The 22670-nt window shown below is 34.8% G+C and overlaps 5 protein-coding genes across 6 annotated transcripts; 3 read left to right on the top strand and 2 right to left on the bottom strand.

Moving 5' to 3' along the window:
- Positions 1-666: 666 nt before the first annotated feature.
- LOC123197600 (aspartic proteinase NANA, chloroplast-like) lies at positions 667-3121 on the bottom strand. The gene is made up of 2 exons (XM_044611925.1): positions 2298-3121; positions 667-1743 (listed from the first exon to the last, which is right to left on the bottom strand). The coding sequence occupies exons 1-2, from the start codon at positions 3017-3019 to the stop codon at positions 918-920; spliced, it is 1548 nt and encodes a 515-aa protein (XP_044467860.1). The 5' UTR covers positions 3020-3121; the 3' UTR covers positions 667-917.
- Positions 3122-5436: 2315 nt separating this feature from the next.
- LOC123197282 (serine/threonine-protein kinase RHS3) lies at positions 5437-7795 on the bottom strand. Its single transcript, XM_044611503.1, has 4 exons — positions 7613-7795; positions 7397-7472; positions 6568-7313; positions 5437-6396 (listed from the first exon to the last, which is right to left on the bottom strand). The coding sequence occupies exons 2-4, from the start codon at positions 7433-7435 to the stop codon at positions 5523-5525; spliced, it is 1659 nt and encodes a 552-aa protein (XP_044467438.1). The 5' UTR covers positions 7436-7472; positions 7613-7795; the 3' UTR covers positions 5437-5522.
- A 3008-nt stretch (positions 7796-10803) lies between these two features.
- Positions 10804-13816, top strand: LOC123197284 (UPF0678 fatty acid-binding protein-like protein At1g79260). The gene is made up of 4 exons (XM_044611507.1): positions 10804-11012; positions 11113-11253; positions 11343-11411; positions 13476-13816. Exons 1-4 carry the CDS (start codon positions 10875-10877, stop codon positions 13593-13595), a joined length of 468 nt encoding a protein of 155 aa, XP_044467442.1. The 5' UTR covers positions 10804-10874; the 3' UTR covers positions 13596-13816.
- Positions 13817-14849: 1033 nt separating this feature from the next.
- LOC123197283 (isocitrate dehydrogenase [NADP]-like) lies at positions 14850-18268 on the top strand. Of its 2 annotated transcripts, XM_044611504.1 has the most exons (15): positions 14850-15163; positions 15239-15282; positions 15356-15465; positions 15564-15601; positions 15724-15801; positions 15954-16007; positions 16096-16197; positions 16376-16467; positions 16564-16667; positions 16887-16955; positions 17041-17156; positions 17339-17373; positions 17474-17616; positions 17748-17870; positions 17960-18268. In XM_044611504.1, exons 1-15 carry the CDS (start codon positions 15115-15117, stop codon positions 18051-18053), a joined length of 1251 nt encoding a protein of 416 aa, XP_044467439.1. In that variant the 5' UTR covers positions 14850-15114; the 3' UTR covers positions 18054-18268. The 2 variants fall into 2 exon arrangements, with proteins under 2 accessions (XP_044467439.1, XP_044467440.1); XM_044611505.1 differs by lacking the exons at positions 15724-15801; positions 15954-16007 and having other exon boundaries at positions 14851-15163.
- Positions 18269-19088: 820 nt separating this feature from the next.
- LOC123198010 lies at positions 19089-22505 on the top strand. The gene is made up of 8 exons (XM_044612579.1): positions 19089-19097; positions 19154-19167; positions 19263-19344; positions 19427-19561; positions 19672-19709; positions 19810-19876; positions 21173-21261; positions 22021-22505. Exons 1-8 carry the CDS (start codon positions 19089-19091, stop codon positions 22403-22405), a joined length of 819 nt encoding a protein of 272 aa, XP_044468514.1. The 3' UTR covers positions 22406-22505.
- The last annotated feature ends 165 nt before the right edge of the window (positions 22506-22670 follow it).

The raw sequence follows: 22670 nt of genomic DNA, 5'->3' as shown, positions 1-22670 counted from the left end.
GGGATAATGATTTGAAAAATTATTTTTCAAATTGTCATTGTCATTCTAGGCAAGTCGACTTCGGAGATATGATACATCACGTCTAATGTGGAAGCTCATATTTTGGAGGTTGATATATATCTAACATTTTTTTATATGTTTAATTAATCTTAAATTATCATTTTTAAGCAACCTGAAATATTCATATATATCCAATATCTAAAAATGTTACATTCATCCTTTTATGGAACTTGTTCAAAGACTTATTAATCAATTTTATATTATCATTCTCAAATAATTATAAGATATTTATACATATCTAATATCTTTTTTATAGTTTGTTAATATGAAATTTGTGTAAGAGTATTATATTCAATTCCTTATAGGGTTTTAGGTTTGTCCCATTATCATTAGTGACTAATATCAATTGTAATATTCTCGTCTAATAGCTTAATTCACTATCAATATATTATTTATTTTAAATACAGTTACAAAGCATGTTTTGATAATTTAAAAACTTACTAACTATTTAACTAATTTATTATTATTATATATTTTGTCAATACGGGATTTATAGTATTTATCTAGAAGTGTTACAATGGTCTGTCCCATATAGACCATTTTATATTTGTGGTCAGTTTTGTTGGGTCAAAAATTGGCTTCATGATGATGTAAATGTCTCAATAATTGAAAATTAATAATGAATATTCATGTAATCACAAGGTAACAACACATGGTTTGCTTTACTAGAAGCATCTGCATTCACGTCACCCAGGTTACAGTCAAGGCATGTGATAATTTTGATTTCAATATCACATTACAATTAGAAAGTTTAAATGAATACATAAAGATACAGATCATATGTATAAATAAGAGAAAATTATTAGTAAAAAAATGGATATGAAAAAGAAAAAACAATTTTGATGATGACAGCCTTATTAGGTGCAGGTTGAGGCAACAAAACCCAGTTTACTTTGAGCAAGGTCGAATTCCCACAAATAATTCTGCTGCATTATGTTGCCAATTGTTGAAATACCAGGCCAAGCTACAGAGACGAATCCAAGACACTTGACTCCATCAGCAACATCAATTATGTAACTCTTTTTATGTGGCTCAAATCTAGCTCCATCTGCAAAATGAACCACCAAACTTGGCATCAATTTCTCATCATATCCTGTTGAATTGAAGCAGTAATCCATTGGTACTCCTTTCAGCATTAATCTTTGGAAATTTAACACAGAAGTCTGCAACGCAGCCATCACAGGTTTGTATGCAGGCTCTGCTAAAAATGTTAGGCTTGAACCAGAATCAACAACGGTACCACCACCACTGTTTGCATCCCATACTTGAATTGGTATTTTCAACAGTATCCCATCAATAGAAATGCCTATAACATTTACAGCATAAAATGGACTAAGCAGGCCAAGCTCCAGCTCGGTGTATCGCTTTTTCCCCAGTAAAGACGATGATGATTCATTATTGTTGCTCCCAAATATGATGTAATTTGAAACGTTTTTGTGGCTCAGGTGATCAACCAGGCAATAAGAGAACTTTCCATCAAAATGTTCAGAGGCTCTTTTAGCAAAAGTGTACTTGCCATTGGCTAACCCCAGAACACCATCCGCTTTCACAAAGCTCTGGCCATGGAAAGAGTCACTGCAACCAATTACCACATCTTTGATTCTCAACTTCCTACCATTTGTGAGGTCTAGACTGACTGTCTCTTCTGCGAAAATTCCCAATGTTTCTGACCCATCTACATACCTGAGAAAAGAAAACAATTACAAATTCACATAAGCTTGACGTTTGTATCTTCCTTACATTAAAGCTTTCAAATACATGTTCTGGCTTTGTTGGAAGGGCCATTAAGCTCAAAGGGATAGGGAATTGCTGCTGCTCCTGTAGTCCTTGAGCGGGTAACTAAAGATGTATGTGGGTCATGTTAAGCTTACCTACTGACATTAATAGCCATTGAATGTGCTGCTGGATGTAGGTAAGAGGAGTTGTTTCTTTATCAGCAGCACTTTAACTAGCCATTTCATGTGAATGGCTGAGATTCAGCCAAACTGCAATTGAGTCTCAGTCATGTCTCATCTATGTGACAGCCATAAAGCAAATATTACAAGAAGGCAGCCATTACTATTTATTAAATGATAACACTGTTTCAATTACCCCAACTAATTCCCCTCACTGTACACACCTGGCTAACCCAACTGCACCAATTAAATTTGCAGTCTTATACAACAAAGACTGATATATAGTCTTAAAAACTTAATCAAATCATTATCTTGACTATGAAAGGGAGAAATTGAAGATACCTGAAATCATAGGCACAAGGACTGGAGGGAATTGGGCAACGTGTGAGAGAGAAGAGATTCATGAACTCAATCTTACACATCTGAGAAAAGCAAGGAACTGTTTTAAAAGAAGAAGAGAAATCTGCTTTAAACACTCTTCTTTTGTCTAATCTTCCCTTGGTGGTACAATTGGCACCACATTTATATCTGCAATTCATCCATGTCAACTCACTTCCAGTATCAACAACCAGCATAAATTTTTGTGATGGTGTTCCAACTTTGAATTCCACAAAGTACACGCCTGTTCCATAGTCTCTACCAGCTAGCAATGGCATTTCAATGGCTGTACTACCAGTGTTAGCTGCTTCCAGAGCATGTCTTCTTGGACTACGTTTATGAGCAATCATATTTTGACGGATAATGTCACTGTGGAGGAGGTCTTTAATCAGCTCGAGTTGAGTTTTAGGCCCTGTATTGAGATGGGGAGCATGGCGATGTATCAACTCCATCTTCATTGAAGATGAATGAGAAGTTGCACTTGCAGAAGCTGAAGCTGAACATTGAATGATTAAAACAAAAGAAAATATCAAGAGGAGAGCACAAGGCCTCCCTCTCACCATGATGCTATTGAACAAGAACAACAAAGAAGAAATGACAGAGCTGAGAATATTTATGGGGAAAAAAAAGTTAAACTGGCTAGCTAGGAGCATTGAAGGGACTTTGGCTATTGGAAGCATGTTCATTGGTTCACACTGAAAACTTCAAAGATATTGTCAAGTTGAATGGGAGGCGCATTTATTTGGACTTGAGCCTCTCTCTCTCTCTCTATATATTATTGATCACTCGGTTATCTATATAAGAATCTTGAATTCTCAGTAAGTCTTCACATACACAGAGGCATGTTTATGATTGGAGATTGCAAGCCAAATAAAAAAAAGGTATTTGTCTGTAAAAGAGTGTTGACATTAACAAATATAGCTGGGGGCCAGGCCACTGCCTCCCATGAATATGAAAGCCCCATGTCTAATATTTTGATGCTTCTGTAGGTAAATGATGCAGCTAGATTAAGACCTGGAGAAAGCTGAAAATAACTACAGCAAACGTGCACCAATGAGAAAAAGTCCTTGACAAAATGGGATTAAAATATATAGTTTAGAAGTTCAAAATTTATTCCAATCTTTTATTATCATTTTATATATTTATATATACCCAATATTTTGCTAGTATTTTGTTAAGATGGGATTTAACTATATTATTACATACTGTAATCTCAAGAGAAAAAAGTCTTTCACAAAGTGGGATTAATCAAACATGGCCAGCTGTCAGTGAGTGAATTCTACTTTTACCAACTTCTCTGTCTGTATTTGAACTAAAATACATTTCAGGTGCTTTGTATTATTATTATTATTATATATAAAGTTTACTGCATATTAGTCTACCCTGTCATTGATTTATTTGTTGTATCTTTCGTACTTGACTTCCTTTGTAAAGAAATATTGGCTGAGTCAAAGTAAAAGCTTGATTGATAACAAAATCCTTCCTTCACATGGAGCAGACAGAAAGGATTGATTGAAGAGCCAGCTTGCACCCAGTTCATAACCATGAACAATACATTTAACTATGAAGAATTTAGCCCCGAAATTAACAATAAACTTGCAACATTCAAGGAAAGTTTTTCAGTTTATATTGGGTAGATGTGGTTATATTTCAAAGGTAATAGCTGTCAGGTACATGAATATGTAGTTAAGTTGCAAGGAAATTTACTTCTCTGTTTCCCATATTGACATTATATATGGATTTTCTATATGGATAGTGTTGTATAGTGGTAACTCGAATTTTAAAAAGGGGTGGGTTATTCAAATTCAGAAAGTGGTTATTCTAAATGTAAATTTTTAAAAAGATATGTGATCATAATAAAAAAATTAAACTGATTTGACAGATACACTGATTAATAGAAGTGACTTACAAATAAGAGTATAATCAACGAGTACATATATCAAATATCTACTAATTAAAGTTTTTATATAAAAGTTTTATTAAAGTATATATAAAAAAAGGATGAATGTACTAAAAAAATCAAAATAAGTTAAAATTAAAAGTTTAGTAAAAGAGAACAACATCTTGTAATTTTTTTTAATTATGGTGAAAACTTTTATGTCTTTTGCCAGTGGTTTTCCTATACCGAATCATACACATATATCTTGTATTCTTGTTAGAAGTAACTGCACATTTTATTTGGACTCTTCACTTCAAGAATTGGAAATAGACATAAAAAGCATTATTTACTCATGGAACAATAAAGCTGAAGCTGAATAACATTATTTTAATGGAAACTTAAAGACATGATGAATCTATAATTCCTACATATGATGGTACTATTTATATAATCACCGTCTGGTTGAAGTTTCAAATCAAGAAAGAAACTGAATACAGCTAGAAATGATGATGATTTGAGTATGTTTGTAGCAGAAATTCTGGCGTGTTACATGGAGATTTGACCTTTTTCTTCCGCGTAACTTTACCCTCAAGACTAATTGACTTTTTTTATCCATCCTTTGTATTGTTCTTGCGCCTCCCAAGAACATTCTTTTCAGTTGCAAATTATTAAGAAGATTGCAGTTTTAAGATTGTAGATTCTCTGTTGAGTCTAATCAAATCGGGAATTTGATAAAATGTTACAGTAATTGATTGCTCTGATGGGCTAATACAGCTTTCACAATTCATGTCTCTTCAAGGGCTGCGAACAAGAACAGGGCTAAACTACTATGTGCATTTAGTAGGAGCACTCAGTCACATTATAGAACCCAAGTGAATATAAATAGTGGTTGGTTTAAGGTAGATTCAAATTCAAAAAGTTATAATTGAGCTGACAAAAAAATTGTTGGAGTAAATGATGAAAAGATAGATAACATATTGATTTAAAGTCGATTTAATTTGAATTTGAATTGAGATTATCTCAACTCAAGTTTGGTTTATTTGAGTTGAGATTGAACTTACTTAATTTGAATATAATCCTCCTTCAAATGATATAGAGGTTCAAATATTAGCATTTTTCTAAACGAAATTGGTAATCTATATAATCTCATATATTAAAATATTAATACATGGAAAAGAAATTCCCATCCCTATACATACAAAATTTATTCTTTCTCCATCCATGAAAAAGTCTTGTTAGGATTCCCTTTTAGTTGTTTGTATACACAAGTAAATTTGTGCCCAAAAGCAGCGCATTTTGTTATCCACATTCTAAAAATACTCAAATTCTACATAAGAATCTTTCGGACTATCAGTGTCTTTATCAGCAAAGGCTCCCGGTGCCGCCTTCTTGGCTGTAGCTCCAGGAGCAGAAGACTCTTTCGAGGCAAAAACTGAAAAGTCTACAGGTTCAGGTACATGAGGAGGCATTGCACTTCTCACAAGAGCCCAGTTGACTCCTTCAAAAAATGGGTGCTGTTTTATTTCTGTAGCTCCTCTTTTATAAGCAATTCTCTTCTGGGGTTCTTTCACTAAAAGTCCTCTTATAAGGTCACGAGCCATGGAGCTGACTTGTGGACTTTCTGGGAATCTCAATGGCTGCCCTACAACATTGAACAGTGTTGCTCGATTGCCTTGTCCCTTGAAGGGAGTTGTGCCATGTAACAGTTCATATAAGAAGATGCCAAATGTCCACCAGTCCACTGCACTTCCATGGCCCTCTCCACGAATGATCTCAGGGGCTAAATATTCATGTGTGCCAACAAATGACATGGAGCGTACATTGGTGGGTTCTGCCATTAGTTCTGGGAGGGCACCTCCAACAAAGGGGCCAAAATCTGATTTAGATTTGCGGTTCTTTTTTGAGGGCAATATGCGTGGGAAAAATGTTGATGGCTGCATACATCCATGGACCGCATGCCCATCATTGAGAATTCCTCCAAAGCCATAAGTACCATTGTTGGCATTTACAGATGAGGATTGGACTAATGTTGGACTGACAGAGCAACGAAGTGAGAGATCGAAATCTGAAAGCATGATATGTCCCTCATCTCTTACTAGCACATTCTCTGGCTTCAAATCTCTATACACGATGCCTAGCATATGTAGATACTCAAGAGCCAATAACACCTCCGATGCATAAAACCTGTTAAAGAAGACATAATGAAGAAATAAGGTATCCTCTTCCTACTTTGGTTAAAATATTGTCACTTTAGAAAAATGTCAGCGACATGGGATATCTATAAATACTCAACATCTCTTTCGTGAAACGGTATACTTAAACCTACCATAAGGTACTAAAGAAGAAGCAACAAACCTGGCAGCCTCTTCAGTAAAGTGCTTGTCGTGTTGTTTCTGTCGAAGGGAATGGAGATTGCCTCCACTGCAGAATTCCATTACCAAGCAATAAAATTTATCAGTTTCAAAGTAACAATATAGAGTGGGCAAAAATGGGTGGTCCAGAAGTCCAAGAATTTCCCTTTCTGTTTGAGCTCGTAATAACTTGTTCCTACTTGCAAGAGAAGCTTTGTCCATAACTTTCATGGCAAAGTAAGTGTTAGTTCCTCTAAGTTCAACAAGATACACACTGCCAATGTCTCCATAACCAAGGCGCTTGAGAAGCCGAAAATTGCTGAGACCAATTGGAGTAGGCTTAGCATTCATAATATTAATGGCATCCCATCTAACATCCCCACCAGTGTGAGGTCTAAGAGGTGCACTGGAGCTTTCTAAGCTGTCACTACGACTGGAATTACCACTTCCTTGTCCATGGCTTGTTATGGAATTACTTTTCATATCAGCATTTCTTGTTGTAGTAGTTGTTGTTTGTTCAGAATTTGGTGGCTTACCAGGACTTGGCAATGAGCGTTGATAATTATTGTGTGAATTGGAGTTAGGCTTGGAAAGAGGATCCATCTTTGAAACTGTATATCTAGATTCTCTTGGTGAACCAACAGCACCAGAACTGGCAGTAAATTTTGCTTTCTGATCCCAATTCAAGGAACTATTCTTGCCAACTGCATCCAGTTTTTGTGGTTCTTCTGATGCTGTTTTATAGCTCAACTTCATCACATGATTCATTTCAACACATTAAAATCAAGCTTCAAAATTTCCGACAACAAATCATCATACAATCAAACACTTACCTCAGATGAGTTGAGCCAGTTGAAAGGCCATGATGACATCAATGGGGTAATTCAATAACACCCCCTCTGAATTTTCCTGATCAGTGTGTCAAAATTGAATGTGCAAAAGTTAGTAATGTCACATGCATCAACAAAATAGTATGAAAGATTCAAAATAACTGTATGTATCACAAGCGACCACAAGATTTATGAATTGCATAAGAAAGAAAGACAAACCAGAAGGTGAGGAAGAAGAAGGAAGAGGGCTTTGAGGGTGGTTTGTTGAGGAAGCAGAAGAAGAATGAGAAAGTTAGAAAAGGTAAACGAAAAAGAAGAGAAAGGTGCCAAATTTGGAGCATGCATATATTAGAAACAAACAAAAAACAAGAACAAAGGGTACATACAATACAATACAATACAACAAAAGTGGATTGGCTTTTGAGAGATTAAGTTATAACAGAAGTAGAAATTTTGGAATGAAAAATATTCGTAGGAGGAATGTGAGAGAGGGGAATGGTCATATCCATTGCTATGAAAGCGGGGTGAACTCCATGGATCACCGTTTTTTAATCCCTATCAATACAGTTCTAACCGCTTTCTTCCTTTTTTTTTTTTTAATTTACTATTCAGCACCTTTTGTTTGTTTCTTTCTTCCTAAATCCCTTTGTATATTATTGTAGAGATATTCGGATAGGAAATATTATCATTCACATAGAGATTTGAAAATTAACGTATATAAATTATTACTAAGTTTAATGAATTTGATACAAATAAATGATTTTTATATTTGGTCAGTAATAAAATAATAGACAGTTAAGATATTGTATTCCAAATATTAAAAATCATTTTATAGATATGAATAGTCATGTGTTACATAAAATTAGGATTTTGTATAACGTGAATGATCATACATAAGATATTCTTTTATTTAAATCTTTTAAAAAAATTACTATATATAAATTATAATTATATTTGATTGTACTATCATTTGCTATGAAAAAATATTTACTTTTATATTTTCTAAAATACTTTTATATTAATAATATATTAACATTTTTTTTTCATATAGTTAAATAATGAAATTAATTAATTAAATTTCTTTATTGATCTTGTTCCCAAAGAAATTGTGATAAAATAAACATAAATTTTGTAATCTTTTAATACAAATTACTAAGTACTTTTTTTTTGGTTATAAGTATGTTCCCCTGAGATTTTTAAAAATTTTAAATGTGTTTAATACTAATAAATTTTTGATATACAATATCTTTAGACAAGAATGGATATTGACTTGATCAAAATGTTAGTATAAGTCTTGAATAGTTTGGTTGGTGATAAATTAAATAATTATTAAAATAATATTCATCTAAATAGAATTGTATTTTAGTGATATGTGACATATATTCTTTATTAGATAGACTTGGCCAAGACCAAACAAAATTGTAGTTAAGTGGCATGGTGCATTCTCTCACAATTGCTATAATACTAGCATTGTTATCATGATTGGTTTGACTTGATTGACCTCATGTAATGATGGTATCATGATTCATAATTGTGGTAATGTATGATGCATTCTCTTACAGTTGCAAGGATGCTAATATTATTAGTATGACAGTTTGATCAAATGTGTCTGTTGTATGATGCATTCCCTTGTAACGTGATTAATATAAGCAGATTAATCCGATAGTTAAAAAACATCGGCTTTCAATTGGTGGTGGTAAAAATATGATACATTCTTTTGCAGTTATAGGGATACTAATATTGTAAATGCGGTTACTTTTACTGAATTGACCTGATTCAATTGGTTCGATTCTGATTTTAAAACACTGCTAGCTCAAGAGTTTTAAGTGGACTTTGTGTTATATATTAATTTTAGAACAGTCTCTTGAATAAAATTCTAGAAGCAACATAGCGTAAAGATTAGGCCAAAGGACTTATTCCCACCCTAGATTTGGTATGTTTTCACATTAATACCCGTTAACTTTACAAAACCCAAAATCCCGCCCATCAAACGTTAAAATTGACAGAAAACGTTAGTGTGAAGGCTAATGAAGTAAATGCGCACTGAGTTGGATAACACTTTAAACAAATAAAAAATTCGTATTTATAAAAATATAATAAAATATTTGTTTATTTGTCAAAAAGTTACTATAGAGAATTTAATGACGCAGCAGGTTTTCAAATTTTATTTTTAAGTTAACTCCTTCCATTGTGATACGTGGAGCATTTAGTCTGTGTCATGTCAGCTGAAATTTTGGTGTGTTGGACGAATTGAATCAGCGATTTTATGGAAACGAGTTGGTGCGGTGAAACTTGTGTTGAACATGTGTCTTGCAGACCCGAAAACAACTGCTTTTTTGAAAAATCGGCGGCGCAATACAAGTAAATAAAATGCAGTTCGTGTTAGGCGGTATTAATGAGCAAAACATCTCAGATCGATGGCTGGAAAATTTTGGACAAAAATCGACAGTTGGTCGATCATTGTAATTGCTTTAGCCAATAAAATTGAGACACTTGGAAGGTTTTTGGTCAATTTACACCGAATGTTGAAAAATGTGGACGAATAAAAATTTTTTTATTCGTTTTATAGCGAATGAGGAAACACCACTTGTTCTAAAGTTTCAACGAAAATTGAAAGGACAAAATCAAGTCTTTTGGCTTTCCATTTTCCTATGGATCGTCTTGCGAGACATGCTCTAGAAATTTTCAATTGTAAAGTTTCAAAACAATTACTAATTGGTTAACGGCGACCGTTAAGACAACGATAATAACTCAGATAATGTAAGAGAATTTTTTGATGTGTTTTGTTCACTTCTTAGACAACTTACGATAACTTCAAAAACACCAACGATAATGGTTACGGTTTCATCATATCGATTTTAGTAACAACAATGACAACGAGTACACCAATCACAATAGCAGTTTCATTAGGTTTTTTACGGTTTAGGCTATATTGTATGGGTTGTAGAAGCGCAAATTTTACTCATAAAAAATTATATGTTTCTCTTGTTTTGGATATACTGTAAGATATTTTTCTTTTTGTTCTGTGTAATAGTCTTATTCTTCTATGTAAAAATCTTATATTGTATTTCCTTGATGAGTTTGCATTGAATATAAAAATTTGAGGATTGATTTGGCTATTTTATGGCAAAGGGTAAATTGATAATTTCAGTTGAATTAGTTAACTGACACAAATTAATATTTGATAAAGGTAAAGTTATTATTTAAATTGAAGGGTATTTTAGTCATTCAATTGATCCAGGGTAAAATAGTCATTTAAATCATAGTTTAAAAGAATCTGTTTCAGTTAACACCTGATGGGGCGAATTTTGGGTTTTCAAAAGTTATTTGGTAGACATTTGAGATGGCATCAAACTTTGGGTGGGCATAAATTCTTTGGCCTAAAGATTGCAATGTTATCCTGGTGGGAGCTACCGGTGGGGGTCATATTATTACTTAGCACCAGAGAGCGAGAAAATCGAAGCGTTTCTTAGTTTGAGAAATGGCGATGGAGCTACACCCAGCAATCGCACCACTATCGTTCTTGCTTGGGACATGGAGAGGCCAAGGCGAGGGTGGCTTTCCCACTATCAACGCCTTTCATTATGGAGAGGAGCTCCATTTCTCTCATTCTGGCAAGGTTAACTTATTATCACTTTTACTTAATATTCATTCACACATACACCTTCAATGTCCCTCTCTATGTCTGTGTTTTCAATTACTATTTTATGCGTTTTTAGCCCTTTATAGCGTACAGTCAGAAGACGTGGAAACTGGGTTCTGGAGAGCCCATGCATGCTGAAACTGGCTACTGGAGACCCAAGCCTGACGGTTCTATTGAAGTCGTTATTGCTCAAAGCACGGGTCTTGTTGAAGTTCAGGTGTTTTGTTGATTCATTTTCAATTCATATTCACTCTTAATCATCTGTTTCTTTTGTATCAATTGTCTCCTTTTCTTCTTGGCCTCCAGAAAGGGACATATAATGCAGCAGACAAAATAATTAAGCTTCAGAGTGAACTTGTGGGGAATGCTTCTAAGGTATTCTGTTTTTTTTGGTTCTTAGCTACCCATTTGTAATATAAGCTTCTGCTTAATACTGTGGGGAATTCTCATCATAGTTAAGTCTAAAGAAAGTTTAAATTTTTAATTGTAATTTTTCATCCGCCCTTTGTAATTTCCTCAACTGTTAATCAGTGGCATGTAAACCACACGTTTAATGTTTAGGCATGTAGCAATTGACTGTATATGTAATAAATCTAGGAAAATCCCACGCTGATAGAGTGTGAGGGATATGTTGGGTATGTTAGCTTTTGAGCTCCTGAACTATTAATACACGTTTTGGTTGCAAAGCCTAAAAACAAAACTGTTATAAATTATGTTTCCAAAGCAGTGACAGTTGATAGAGTTATTCAACCAAGATGTTAGAGTATATCACTGATCATATCTCTGACTGTACTTTTAGTATGTATTCTCCGCAGTTATCCTATGTCAGGCACCTTGTGAAGATGTTGCTGTTTCAAATAGTTTAAGTCTTCTTTGTGAACATTGGACTAAATGTAGTTAAACATCGTATTTGATTCTTATCTTTTAACATAGCTATTAGGAGTGCTGCCCTCCAACAGGAATGAGGTGCAACTCCTACCTAAAAGGCTTTTCTGCTTTGGATGAATTCCTGTACTTCTATAGTACTGATTTCTTGAAGTGAATCCTTGTATTTCCTGCTAACCTGTTCTCCAAAGTTAATTTCTTACTTTAAGATGATTTTGATAGGAGAGGCTACAATTTAGCAGAGAAATTTGGAGTCACTGGCATTGTTAAAGCAGGGAGAAGTTTCCTTCAATCCTCGCTACTTCCTTGATTCTCTTTTGCTGTTATTTGCAGTCCCTATATATAAATTTTGTTGTCTCCTAGAGCTTCATATGAATCACTCTCTCTTGCTTATTAACAAATGTTGGATCTCAAACTTGGGAATTGATTTGCATCTATTCTGATATCTCCTTATGTAGTCAGTCCACGATTCCCTCCTTAATCTTAGTCATTAAATCTCTGATCTACCAAAGTTTCTCCACCAAATTGTATCTATGGCTTATATTTGGTGTGTTTTGCCTTATACTGTAGGTTATTGTTCCAACTATCTAATTTGGATAGATAATAATTGTGTCACAGATAATGTAAAGATTTATAACATAGGGATGGATGCAGTTGTACATCCAAATCCAATTTCTGGCTTAAGCAGTTTGCATATAATCATATTGGATGGATGATGGAAAACCAGATAAATTTGATAATCTTGGATTGGAAGGCCAAAAATGTGGAGGTCAAATACGTATAAGTTTAGGGGCGAAAAGATACCACAATGGGGTTCTATTAAATAATCAAGAAGATATATGATGACCAAATTATTTTTACAATTTGAGGGTCTTTCTAGTGGAAGTGTTTAGTCTTTATTGTAATTAATTGTCTTTATATCAGCAACTGCATATATAAATTACATTTCAATTCATATAAGGAGCTGGAATAGTAAAATCCAGCCTTAGTGATTCTCCAAAGGGTGTAAATTTTTCTTGTGTATATATTTTTAATTTGTACAATTCTTATGTTTGTTATGATCTATTTTGTTGATGTGATTTCTCGTCACCAATTGATGTACGTAATTCAGAGTCTTGTGTAAGATAGGTTATACTAGCAACAATTAGATCTTGGAAGATTCGTGTTAGTTTGCTACGGATGTGTGAGAAGAAAAATTAAGATAAGAGAATAGATGAGACAAAAGGTTTTTCACATGATTCGGCTTGATAATTGGAAAGCCTAAGTCCACTGTGTTGTCACTAGTTTGAGTGTAGTATAAGAGTAGTAGAAGTTAGCGGACAAATCTCTTACTTATCTTAGTTTTTCCTCTCACACACCTGTAGCAGACTATTCTGACTCTTCATAGTTTCTAATCATTGCCAATTTAATCTATCTTGCATAAGATTTTGAATTGCGTATGTCAGTTGGTGATGAAAAATTGCATCAACACATACAATTCAAGCTTTGTTACGAATAAGAGTTACTGATGTCCACCTTTTATTCCTTTTCTAATAAACAAAATCTTTTGAGCAGGTGAAAGAGATAAGCCGAGTTTTCGAGTTGGTAAATGGAGAGCTGTCTTATGTGGTACAAATGAGTACTAATCTTGCAAGTCTTCAACAGCATCTGAAAGCTGTGCTCAGGAAACTCTGATCCTATGATGCATTTCTACAGATTGGGAAAGAATCAGAATATTTTCATGCTGCTGATGTCCGCTGCAGGTTAATGCTCAAACAGACAGTGATGAATATTTGTATCTCATTCCAGATATAGAATGTGTACATCAAATGTTATTGAGACCTTTGGAGAATTTTATGGGAGTGGATTGTAAGACAGCATAATTGAAAGGCTTCTTATACATTAATATTTTGTCACCTGTTCTTTCTGAATCCAATTTATTAATTTGTGAATAAAGCTGGGTTTACATAATGCTGCAACTGACTTTGAGGAATAATCATTCGGTGAAAGACAACGACAGTAGCTAAGCTTACACAAGTTAGAAGATTTAACAATGTATTTGTGGGCAAGCAAGCAATTTAGGGTAGGATTCAAGTTGAACCCAACCTGAGGAAGGGTTAACTCCAATTCAGTTCAAATTTGGAATGTTAAGCTCAGGTTTAGATTTGAGTTGATTTGAATGTTGAACAATGGCATCAGGAAAAAGAAGAAGAGTTATAGGAGAATAAGAGTGTAACATCCTAATCGAATAACCCATTTATAGGATAATTAAAGTGAGTACTTGTTATTAAATGGGTTGGCCAATAGTAGTTCCCCCTTTTTGTATCGATTTGGAAGGCGGTTCGGTTACTACAATATTTGGTCTGTCCCCTGCGCTCTCCAGCCATTTAACCATTCTGCATAGCAAAGTGGGTTTCCATGGAATTTTGTGTATATTCTCTTTAAATTCAACGCCAAAAGGCGGCCGGCTATTATCTACCTTCCATTTTAAGTTTCAAAAAATTACTTTCTAAATTTAAAAAAAACCTAAGTTTTACCTGTTTTTCATTTTTGCTAGTACATTTTATTGTTTTATTTTTTTCTTTTCAAAAATATGTATGGGTAAATTAAACTTTTAAAAAAAGTTTAAGGTGTTAATAAAATTTGTAGAGGTTTTTAAAAATTTTAAAAAAAGTTTGAGTTAATTAGAATTTTGATAATTTTTTAAAACTTTAAATGATAAAAACTGGTAATAATATATTGATAATTTAATGATTATATTAAATATTTATGATAGTTTCATAATTTTAATAAAAGATAAGATAATTATTCTTTGAAAAACAAAAGAACGAACTCGTTAACGAAAAAGGATAATAATAGATAGGACTTTTTAGTTTTTAAAACTTAATTGTTAAAATTTGTCGTCTTATCAAACCTCGGGCGGGACATGGTTATTTTGCTGGTTTTCTGTGAATTCGGATGCATCTTCTTTACCTCCTCTTACGAAGACCCCACCCCACATCTCCTTTTCCTTGTTTTACACAATTCATTACAGTGTAAATGTCTGAAAGAATACGTGCGTGTTTTTTGAACCAGAAGTAGACAACTGCCTGCAATATTTGACCGTAAACTTCTGCGTTAAGTTGCAGTCCGTTCTGTCATTACGCCCATATCAGACACAGTGGAGATTTGTAGAATTCTATTCGTTATTGGGATTCTCTTACCGTGTGGAGAAATGGAGTTCCGGAAGATCAAGGTTGCCAAACCCATCGTTGAGATGGATGGTAAGTGCAGTGCAGTCCCTTTTATTTCATATTCATAGTCAGTGATTGGTCGTGATCCTTGTGATTTTAATACAGGAGATGAAATGACTCGAGTCATTTGGAAATCCATCAAACACAAGGTAATTAAATTATTATTATTACTATTTGATTCAATTTGAATTCATCTCAGTCTCCTATTTGATTCTTTCTCAGCTAATTTTTCCCTTTCTGGACCTGGATATCAAGTACTTCGACCTTGGCCTTCCCAATCGTGATGCTACTGACGATCAAGTTACTATCGAAAGCGCTCAAGCTACTCTTAAGTACTCTTTGACCCAATTCCACAAACCTCATGCTTTTTAATTCCGCAATTAGCTTTTCATTCTCAAATTTGTAATTCTATCTATTTATGATATTCTAGATACAATGTAGCTATTAAGTGTGCAACCATAACTCCAGGTAAACATTACCCAGTTGACAATTGTGCAATATTTTCTTCCCATGTTATGATTTTTTTGCCTTGTTATATTACTACTGTCATTCATTTCAAAGTTGGATGTATTTGGTGAGGTGTTCAATAGATGAAGCTCGGGTTGAGGAGTTTAACTTGAAGAGAATGTGGAAGAGTCCAAATGGGACAATTCGCAACATCTTAAATGGTCCATTTAGCTTCCCTGTTTGTGTTTTTTAGGCCTCTTTTCCTCTTTCTCTCTTCCCCTCAAACCAACACACCACACCACCCCCCCCCCCCCCCCCCCCCCCCCCCCCCCCCTCTTAATTAGTGGAGTTTTAATTCAAGTAAATGTTCCAGGTACTGTTTTTAGAGAACCAATAATCTGTAAAAACATCCCTAAGCTTGTGCCAGGTTTGTACTGGGTTCTTTGTATCTTGTTTGTTGTTGTGATCGGAAAGGGGTTTTGAAGAAATAACAATATGGAGTTTTACCATTTTAGGTTGGACAAAACCAATCTGCATTGGAAGACATGCTTTTGGTGATCAGTACAGAGCAACTGATGCAGTTATACAAGGACCTGGGAAACTTAAATTAGTCTTTGGTAAAACTCCTATTCCTTGTAAATGGCTTGCTTCTTTCTGAGATATATTGGTATTACTACTACTGGCACAAACTTGCTAAATTTCTGACCTATGCTCTTTTATCCTCCCTTTTACTTCTCCTAATTTTTAGCGCTTGGATTTGTTATCATCTTATCTAGGCTGATTATGTGTTTGCAGTACCAGAGGGACATGATGAAAAGACAGAGTTAGAGGTGTTTAACTTCAGTGGTGCTGGAGGTGTGGCTTTGTCCATGTATAATACTGATGAGGTAGAGATCAAGAAACTGTATTATTCTTCTTTCTTGGTGGCTGACTGAGCTGCTAGAAGCTGATGTTATTGCCCTTCTACTTGAAATGCGAAACAGTCTATCCATGCTTTTGCTGAGGCTTCAATGAACACTGCTTACCAGAAAAAGTGGCCGCTATATCTTAGCACAAAAAATACCATTCTTAAAAAATATGATGGAAGGTACACATTTATTGGATTAGATTTTCTTTACTTATGCCTTTAAGATCATTAGGGTCCCTAGCTCTTCTGGATGAACACTGGGTATATATTCTTTATGAAGCTCTGAAGAGCTGCATCATTTCAGTTATTGAACATCTTTTAGGCTTTTCTCATGTAAAAATCGTATATTTTCTCTTATTAATATGATGCACTCACACTTAATTATTTTTCATTCTGGAGATTCAAGGACATATTTCAGGAAGTCTATGAAAGTCAATGGAAATCCAAGTTTGAGGCGGCAGGGATATGGTTAGATACATTGCCTGCATGGTGGTTACTCATCAAATTTCAGTGATTTGTCTGTGACTTACTGACTTATATTGCTTATGTGTAGGTATGAACACCGTCTTATCGATGATATGGTTGCTTATGCTCTGAAAAGTGAAGGAGGTTATGTATGGGCATGCAAAAATTATGATGGGGATGTTCAGAGTGATTTCTTAGCCCAAGGTTTGTGTTAGTGTGAGATGACAACCCATGGTTTATATTTTCTATGTAATTCTTGTTGTTTCTCTTATGAGAAACAAATGGAAAAGGTTTTTTTCTGTTTTTGTTGTTTCCTGGGAGAGCTGCTGTCCAGGTTTTGAGATTGTATTTTGATCTTTTCTCAAATTTGTTTTCTGTTGGTACAGGATTTGGATCTCTAGGGCTGATGACATCAGTATTGGTAAAATCTGCTGCATGGATTTTGTTGCCTGATGCAATTTCTTATCTTTTTCCCTGTCTTAATTCACATTGGATGTAATAGAAGTTGGATTGGGTTCCAGGTGTGCCCAGATGGAGAGACTATTGAAGCTGAGGCAGCCCATGGAACGGTTACCCGTCATTACCGGGTTCATCAGAAAGGAGGTGAAACCAGCACAAACAGCATAGCATCAATTTTTGCTTGGTCAAAAGGCCTTGCACACAGGTATAATTTGATCAGCTTCACCCTTATAAAACAGGTGTTCACAACAGTAAAAGGCATAGGGGCTTTGGAGGGTTTTCAGTATTAAGTTCTTGATGTCAAGTGAAAAACTAAGCATAATAATATGTTTTCAGGGCAAAGTTGGATGGTAATGCTAGACTATTGGATTTCACTGAGAAGCTAGAAGCAGCCTGTATTGGAACGGTTGAATCAGGGAAGATGACGAAGGATCTTGCACTTCTTATTCACGGACCTAAGTAAGTACTTAAAAGATGATAATTACTTTTTTTGTTGTTCTAGTTACCACTCAAGTTTGCGATAGTAAAACATTTAACTCTTGCTGTAGGGTTACCAGGAATACATATCTGAATACTGAAGAGTTCATTGATGCTGTAGCCAAGGAGCTAAGAGCAAGACTTTCTACCAAAGCAAGACTGTAAACTCCTACTCACAACGTTTTGTTCTGGTCAATACTCTAGTTTGGCTCAACGCATTAATTTTCAAAACTTTTACAGTCTTGTTTATCTTCCATCTGTCATTACTGCCGACTTGCTGTGCAGAAGGTGGACAGCAGCCACTTGGTCTAATGCAAAACATAATCAAATTTAATAAAAGCATCTATGTAATGATCATAGTTGCAGTGATTTTCATTGTAGATTCAGCGAGGATTTGATGCTTATCCTATCTTCTTTTCAAAAGGTTAACTGTGTAGCTGCCCCTGCAATGCATTAGTTGGAAATACATATGATAACCAAATAAAATTGCCTGACCAAAGAGTGTTGATTGCGCAAAAAACGTGATATTGCTGGCTAATTAGATTTGCTTTTAAACCTTGTTGCTCATTTCCAGCTAAAATAGAAATTTGGTCTCCGAACTCAAGTGATTCACCTGGATTATTGAGATTAGGAATTATTTGATGTGAGTCAAGCCTAAACAAGGTTTAACTCAAATTAGGCTCAAATCTAGAATGATCAATTTGAGTCTGACTCTTTTTGGTGGACAATACCATTAGAGAAGTTAATCAGAAGCACCAGAGATGGAGAAGAATTGCTGAAAAAAAGAGAATAATTGTAAGAGAAGAAAAAGAATGAGAATTAAAAAGAATTATCAGAGAATAAGCAAAAGAGTTGTTGTTGAGACATGATCTGTTGTCAACTGTGATCTTGATCGGATTTTTAAAGAGTTATAATTGTTTCAATTCGAGGATTGATCTGTTCGGGCTAAACCCAAGCTGTTCACCTTGAATCCACTGCTAATTAAGATCGATAACAATCATACAGACACTTCACATTTGTGTTGAACTTTGTTTTTCATATTGTCTAACCAAAATCATGAGCTCTCATCTGTTATTCAAGCATCAAAATTAGCTGTAATTTTTAATCAGTAGCAACGTGAAAATTATTCATGGTGCTGAATATATTGAACGATAAATGTTGTTAAATAATAAAAGAAGTTATAGCAAAATCCTCTCATTGATGGTTACAGTGAGACCAACCGTCGTCTATTATAAAAGTCCAAAGACAACCAATAAAATCTTCAGTCTTCTGGCAATCGGTAAGTAAAGATAACATGCCATTACAGTGTTTTACTTGTGCTCTATCACATCCCAAAACCCATCTCTCTACCAACTTTAGACTTGGTCGTTTCAGAAACCCAGAGAGACCTTCTTCTAAATTCACTTGCGCTATCAAACTTGGATATGAGGATATAGCTGAAATTGTCCATAACAAGGTAGCTTCTTTCTCTGTGCCGCTTTTTTAATGCATTTCTTGTTCTGGGTATGTAGCAATAGCATTGATAAATCAATATGAAGGTTTTGATATCAGCTGGGGTCTCGGCGGCCGTTGGGCAGCTCTCTAAGCCATTCACTGCCTCGCTTCTTTATGGCAAGAGTTTAGATTTAAAAGCTGCGGTTCAGGCTGGCGGCTTCCCTTCTACCCATTCCTCAGTACCTCTCTTCGTTCATTCTATGTTTTTCTTTCCTTTTTTTCTTCAATTTTTTTTCTTAATATTTGAGTCTCATTTAGCTTTTACCTTTTATTCTATGTTCATAAATAGTCTGTTGTGGCTGCTGCAACATGTCTTGCTCTTGAAAGGTAGTTGCATTTTCCTAGTTTCTTCGGTTGGAGTTTATAAGTTTGATGTCTGTGTTAACCTTCTCCTTTGTCTTTATTTTTATGCATAATTTGATTGCAGGGGTTTCGCGGATTCTTTTTTCGGCCTAACTTTGGTCTATGCCGGCCTTGTCATGTATGATGCCCAGGTGTGCTTGCCGCTTTATTATGATTTTTTTTTTTAATTATACAAAGAATATGCCGGTCAATTGGCAGTGAGTGGACTGCAACTATTTGTCAGTTTGTCTTGACTGTTAAAGATAATTTATTTACAATACTGGGAACTTGAATCATGGGCAGAATGGCGTAGTCATTTTTCAGAAGTTGATGTTTTCATGTCTGATAGAAGAGCTTATGATGCTTGTGTTTACCCGTTGTTCATTTCTTCTACTTTGTCTTAAATTATTTGAAGGATCAGTTTGGCTGTTGTAAGTTTTTTCTATTTCCAAGTTTCATAATGCCTGCCTGCATTCTCTAGGGGGATCAGTGGTTTTTCATCCTATAATCATATCAGTTCCTCATAGTTTTTGCCACCGATTGTCTCTCTAGTTGCATTAGAACTACCTCAACAATTCATATAATCAAAATAGGAAATGTAGCATATCGGGGCAAGTAATGGTCATGCACTTGTCTTGAAAATAGCTAAAATAATAACTAAGGCTTGAGCTAAGAAACTCTTATTGATGTGTAGTCTTGAGTACTAATGACTGTTAATGCATGCACAAACTAGTCATCAGAAACTTGTTCCCACTCCTGTTTCCTATGCGGGAGAGATCTCTTGTAGAATATTTGTATTCTTTGTGTTTGTGGGTAGAGAAACAATGACTGGTGCTATGTGAAGCTCAGAAATTGCTTCTTGCAGAATGACTTATTGAGAATTGCAAAAATATAGTTGAGAGATTTTGAAAGGATTTCATGTAAATATTTTGTGATATCCAGTGCACAACAACATTGAGGAAAAATGATAGGATTTGCTAAGCGGGTTTTGTCTGATACAGAACACTGATCTATTGGAGGTGATATCAGAATAGATAGTTGCACAATAATGACCTAGCTTGTCTTGAAACATGCATGTTTTATCGATCTTTCATTTGATGCCGTTACATCAAAATCAATGGAAATACCATCCAGCAGTTCAAATCAATTCATATGATCCCGATACATCCCCCGAATCCTGCCAGCACTTGATGATGATTTCATTGGTGAGATGCTCTGCCAATCATCTTCAGTAATCTCCCTGTGCTCACATTTTATCACAAAGATAAACTTTCAATGGAGAGGAGTGTTATAGAAACAGAATGCCGTTGCTTATATTTCAAAAGTGATTCTTGTGTTTGTGGAGTCATGTGAGCATATTTATGATAAGCTTCATTTAAATTTATGAAAAATTGCGAACTTCTCAAGGAGTACTGAGATTAGTATCTAGTATTATCTTCCATTTACAGGTCCTCATACGCAGCGAATGCCTGCTATTTACTTTGGATCTTTTTAAGGCTTTTCTAATGCTGATAGTACATTATTCGGAGTTTCTCAGGTACAATTCTAACCGCTTTTAGATTGTCTATCCTATAAACTCAGGTACAAGTCTAGCCCTTCTTAGATGGCTGTCCAAGTTTTTTGCTTATGAGTTTATTATCAGACATCTGTTGAATGCAATTGTCAGTTGTAAGCTAGTTATAACTTTCATGATTCTGATGTTAATTAATTCAGAGCGGCATGGGAACACAGCCGTACAATTACCTTCAAAGTGCGACATCTTTGTAGATGAACAGCATCTTTTACTGTTTCTTCCTTGATTGATTGAATATCTTCTAAAATTTCTTGGGACGAGTCATTGGCGCCTTCTTCTTAACCCATTCTTGCTGCAATGCATCTGGTTTTTAATGTTTTGTTCATAAAGAAACTTTTACTAGTGTCTTGTCATAGTCATCACACCACCAACTTACCTCTATCAGATCTATAGTATTTTATGTACGGACAACTCAATTACTACTAATTAGAACAAACAAACTGATGTATTATTATATGGTTAAGGGAATTTGAATTGGAGATTAAGTAAACAATTAAATCAATCAATCACATGATGACCCGTCAGTTTATATATTCTTATTGGTGTTCACTGTTTGTATGTATAGTATAGTATTACTTATATTAGATTACTGGTGAGCAATTGTTTAGTTAAGCATACGATAACTTTGTCTTCGACTTTAAAAATCAAACTGATATCTGTGTAAACACGATTAGATTGAATTGTTGTATCTTATTTTAAATGCAAATTTCAATTTGAGAGCAGATTTTTCCTCTTGCAGGGGGTGAGGAGAGAGGTGGGAATTCATGCAAAAGTATTAAACAAGTTGCTATCAAAGACTCAGCAGGTTAACTCAACCGTTTCCTCCCAGGATATGGATCATGTGATTGATTGTCAACAGGAAGGAGACTTATCCAAACTGAAAACAAACAGCCTAGGCCCCACTTCTTTTTCATCAACAAATGTTTCCCCACAGTTACTAAACCAGACAAAACAGATGTTAATGTCTTCCGTTGAAGAAGGATCAGAGAGACGTCTGGATATTAACTCAGTTGTCTTAAAAGAGTCAATTGGCCATACGGAGGTTGAAGTTATAGCAGGTGCTTTTCTAGGATTCTTTGTTAGCTTGGCGGTGTATGCCATAATGTGAGATGATATATAATACTTGAAACATTCAACAAAATTGTCCTTCTCTGGCATTTATTTGGCAAGTTCAATTAGCAATATAAGATCTCCTTTTCCAGTTGCAACAACGGCATTGATTGCTTCAACAACGGTACTGTAATTGTTGTCAAATTTAGTGTGGACAGATTCATGACAGATCAACTTTTAGTACTTATCTACAGCTTCAGCCATAGGAACAAATTAAGAAGTTGATTAATAGGTTAATCATGGAGAAGAAGAAAGTGTCAGGG

Source organism: Mangifera indica, chromosome 15 (assembly GCF_011075055.1).
Source record: "Mangifera indica cultivar Alphonso chromosome 15, CATAS_Mindica_2.1, whole genome shotgun sequence".
Lineage (NCBI taxonomy): Eukaryota > Viridiplantae > Streptophyta > Magnoliopsida > Sapindales > Anacardiaceae > Mangifera > Mangifera indica.
The sequence above is the reverse complement of the archived record's forward strand: the minus strand, read 5'-3'. Positions and strand labels throughout refer to the sequence as shown.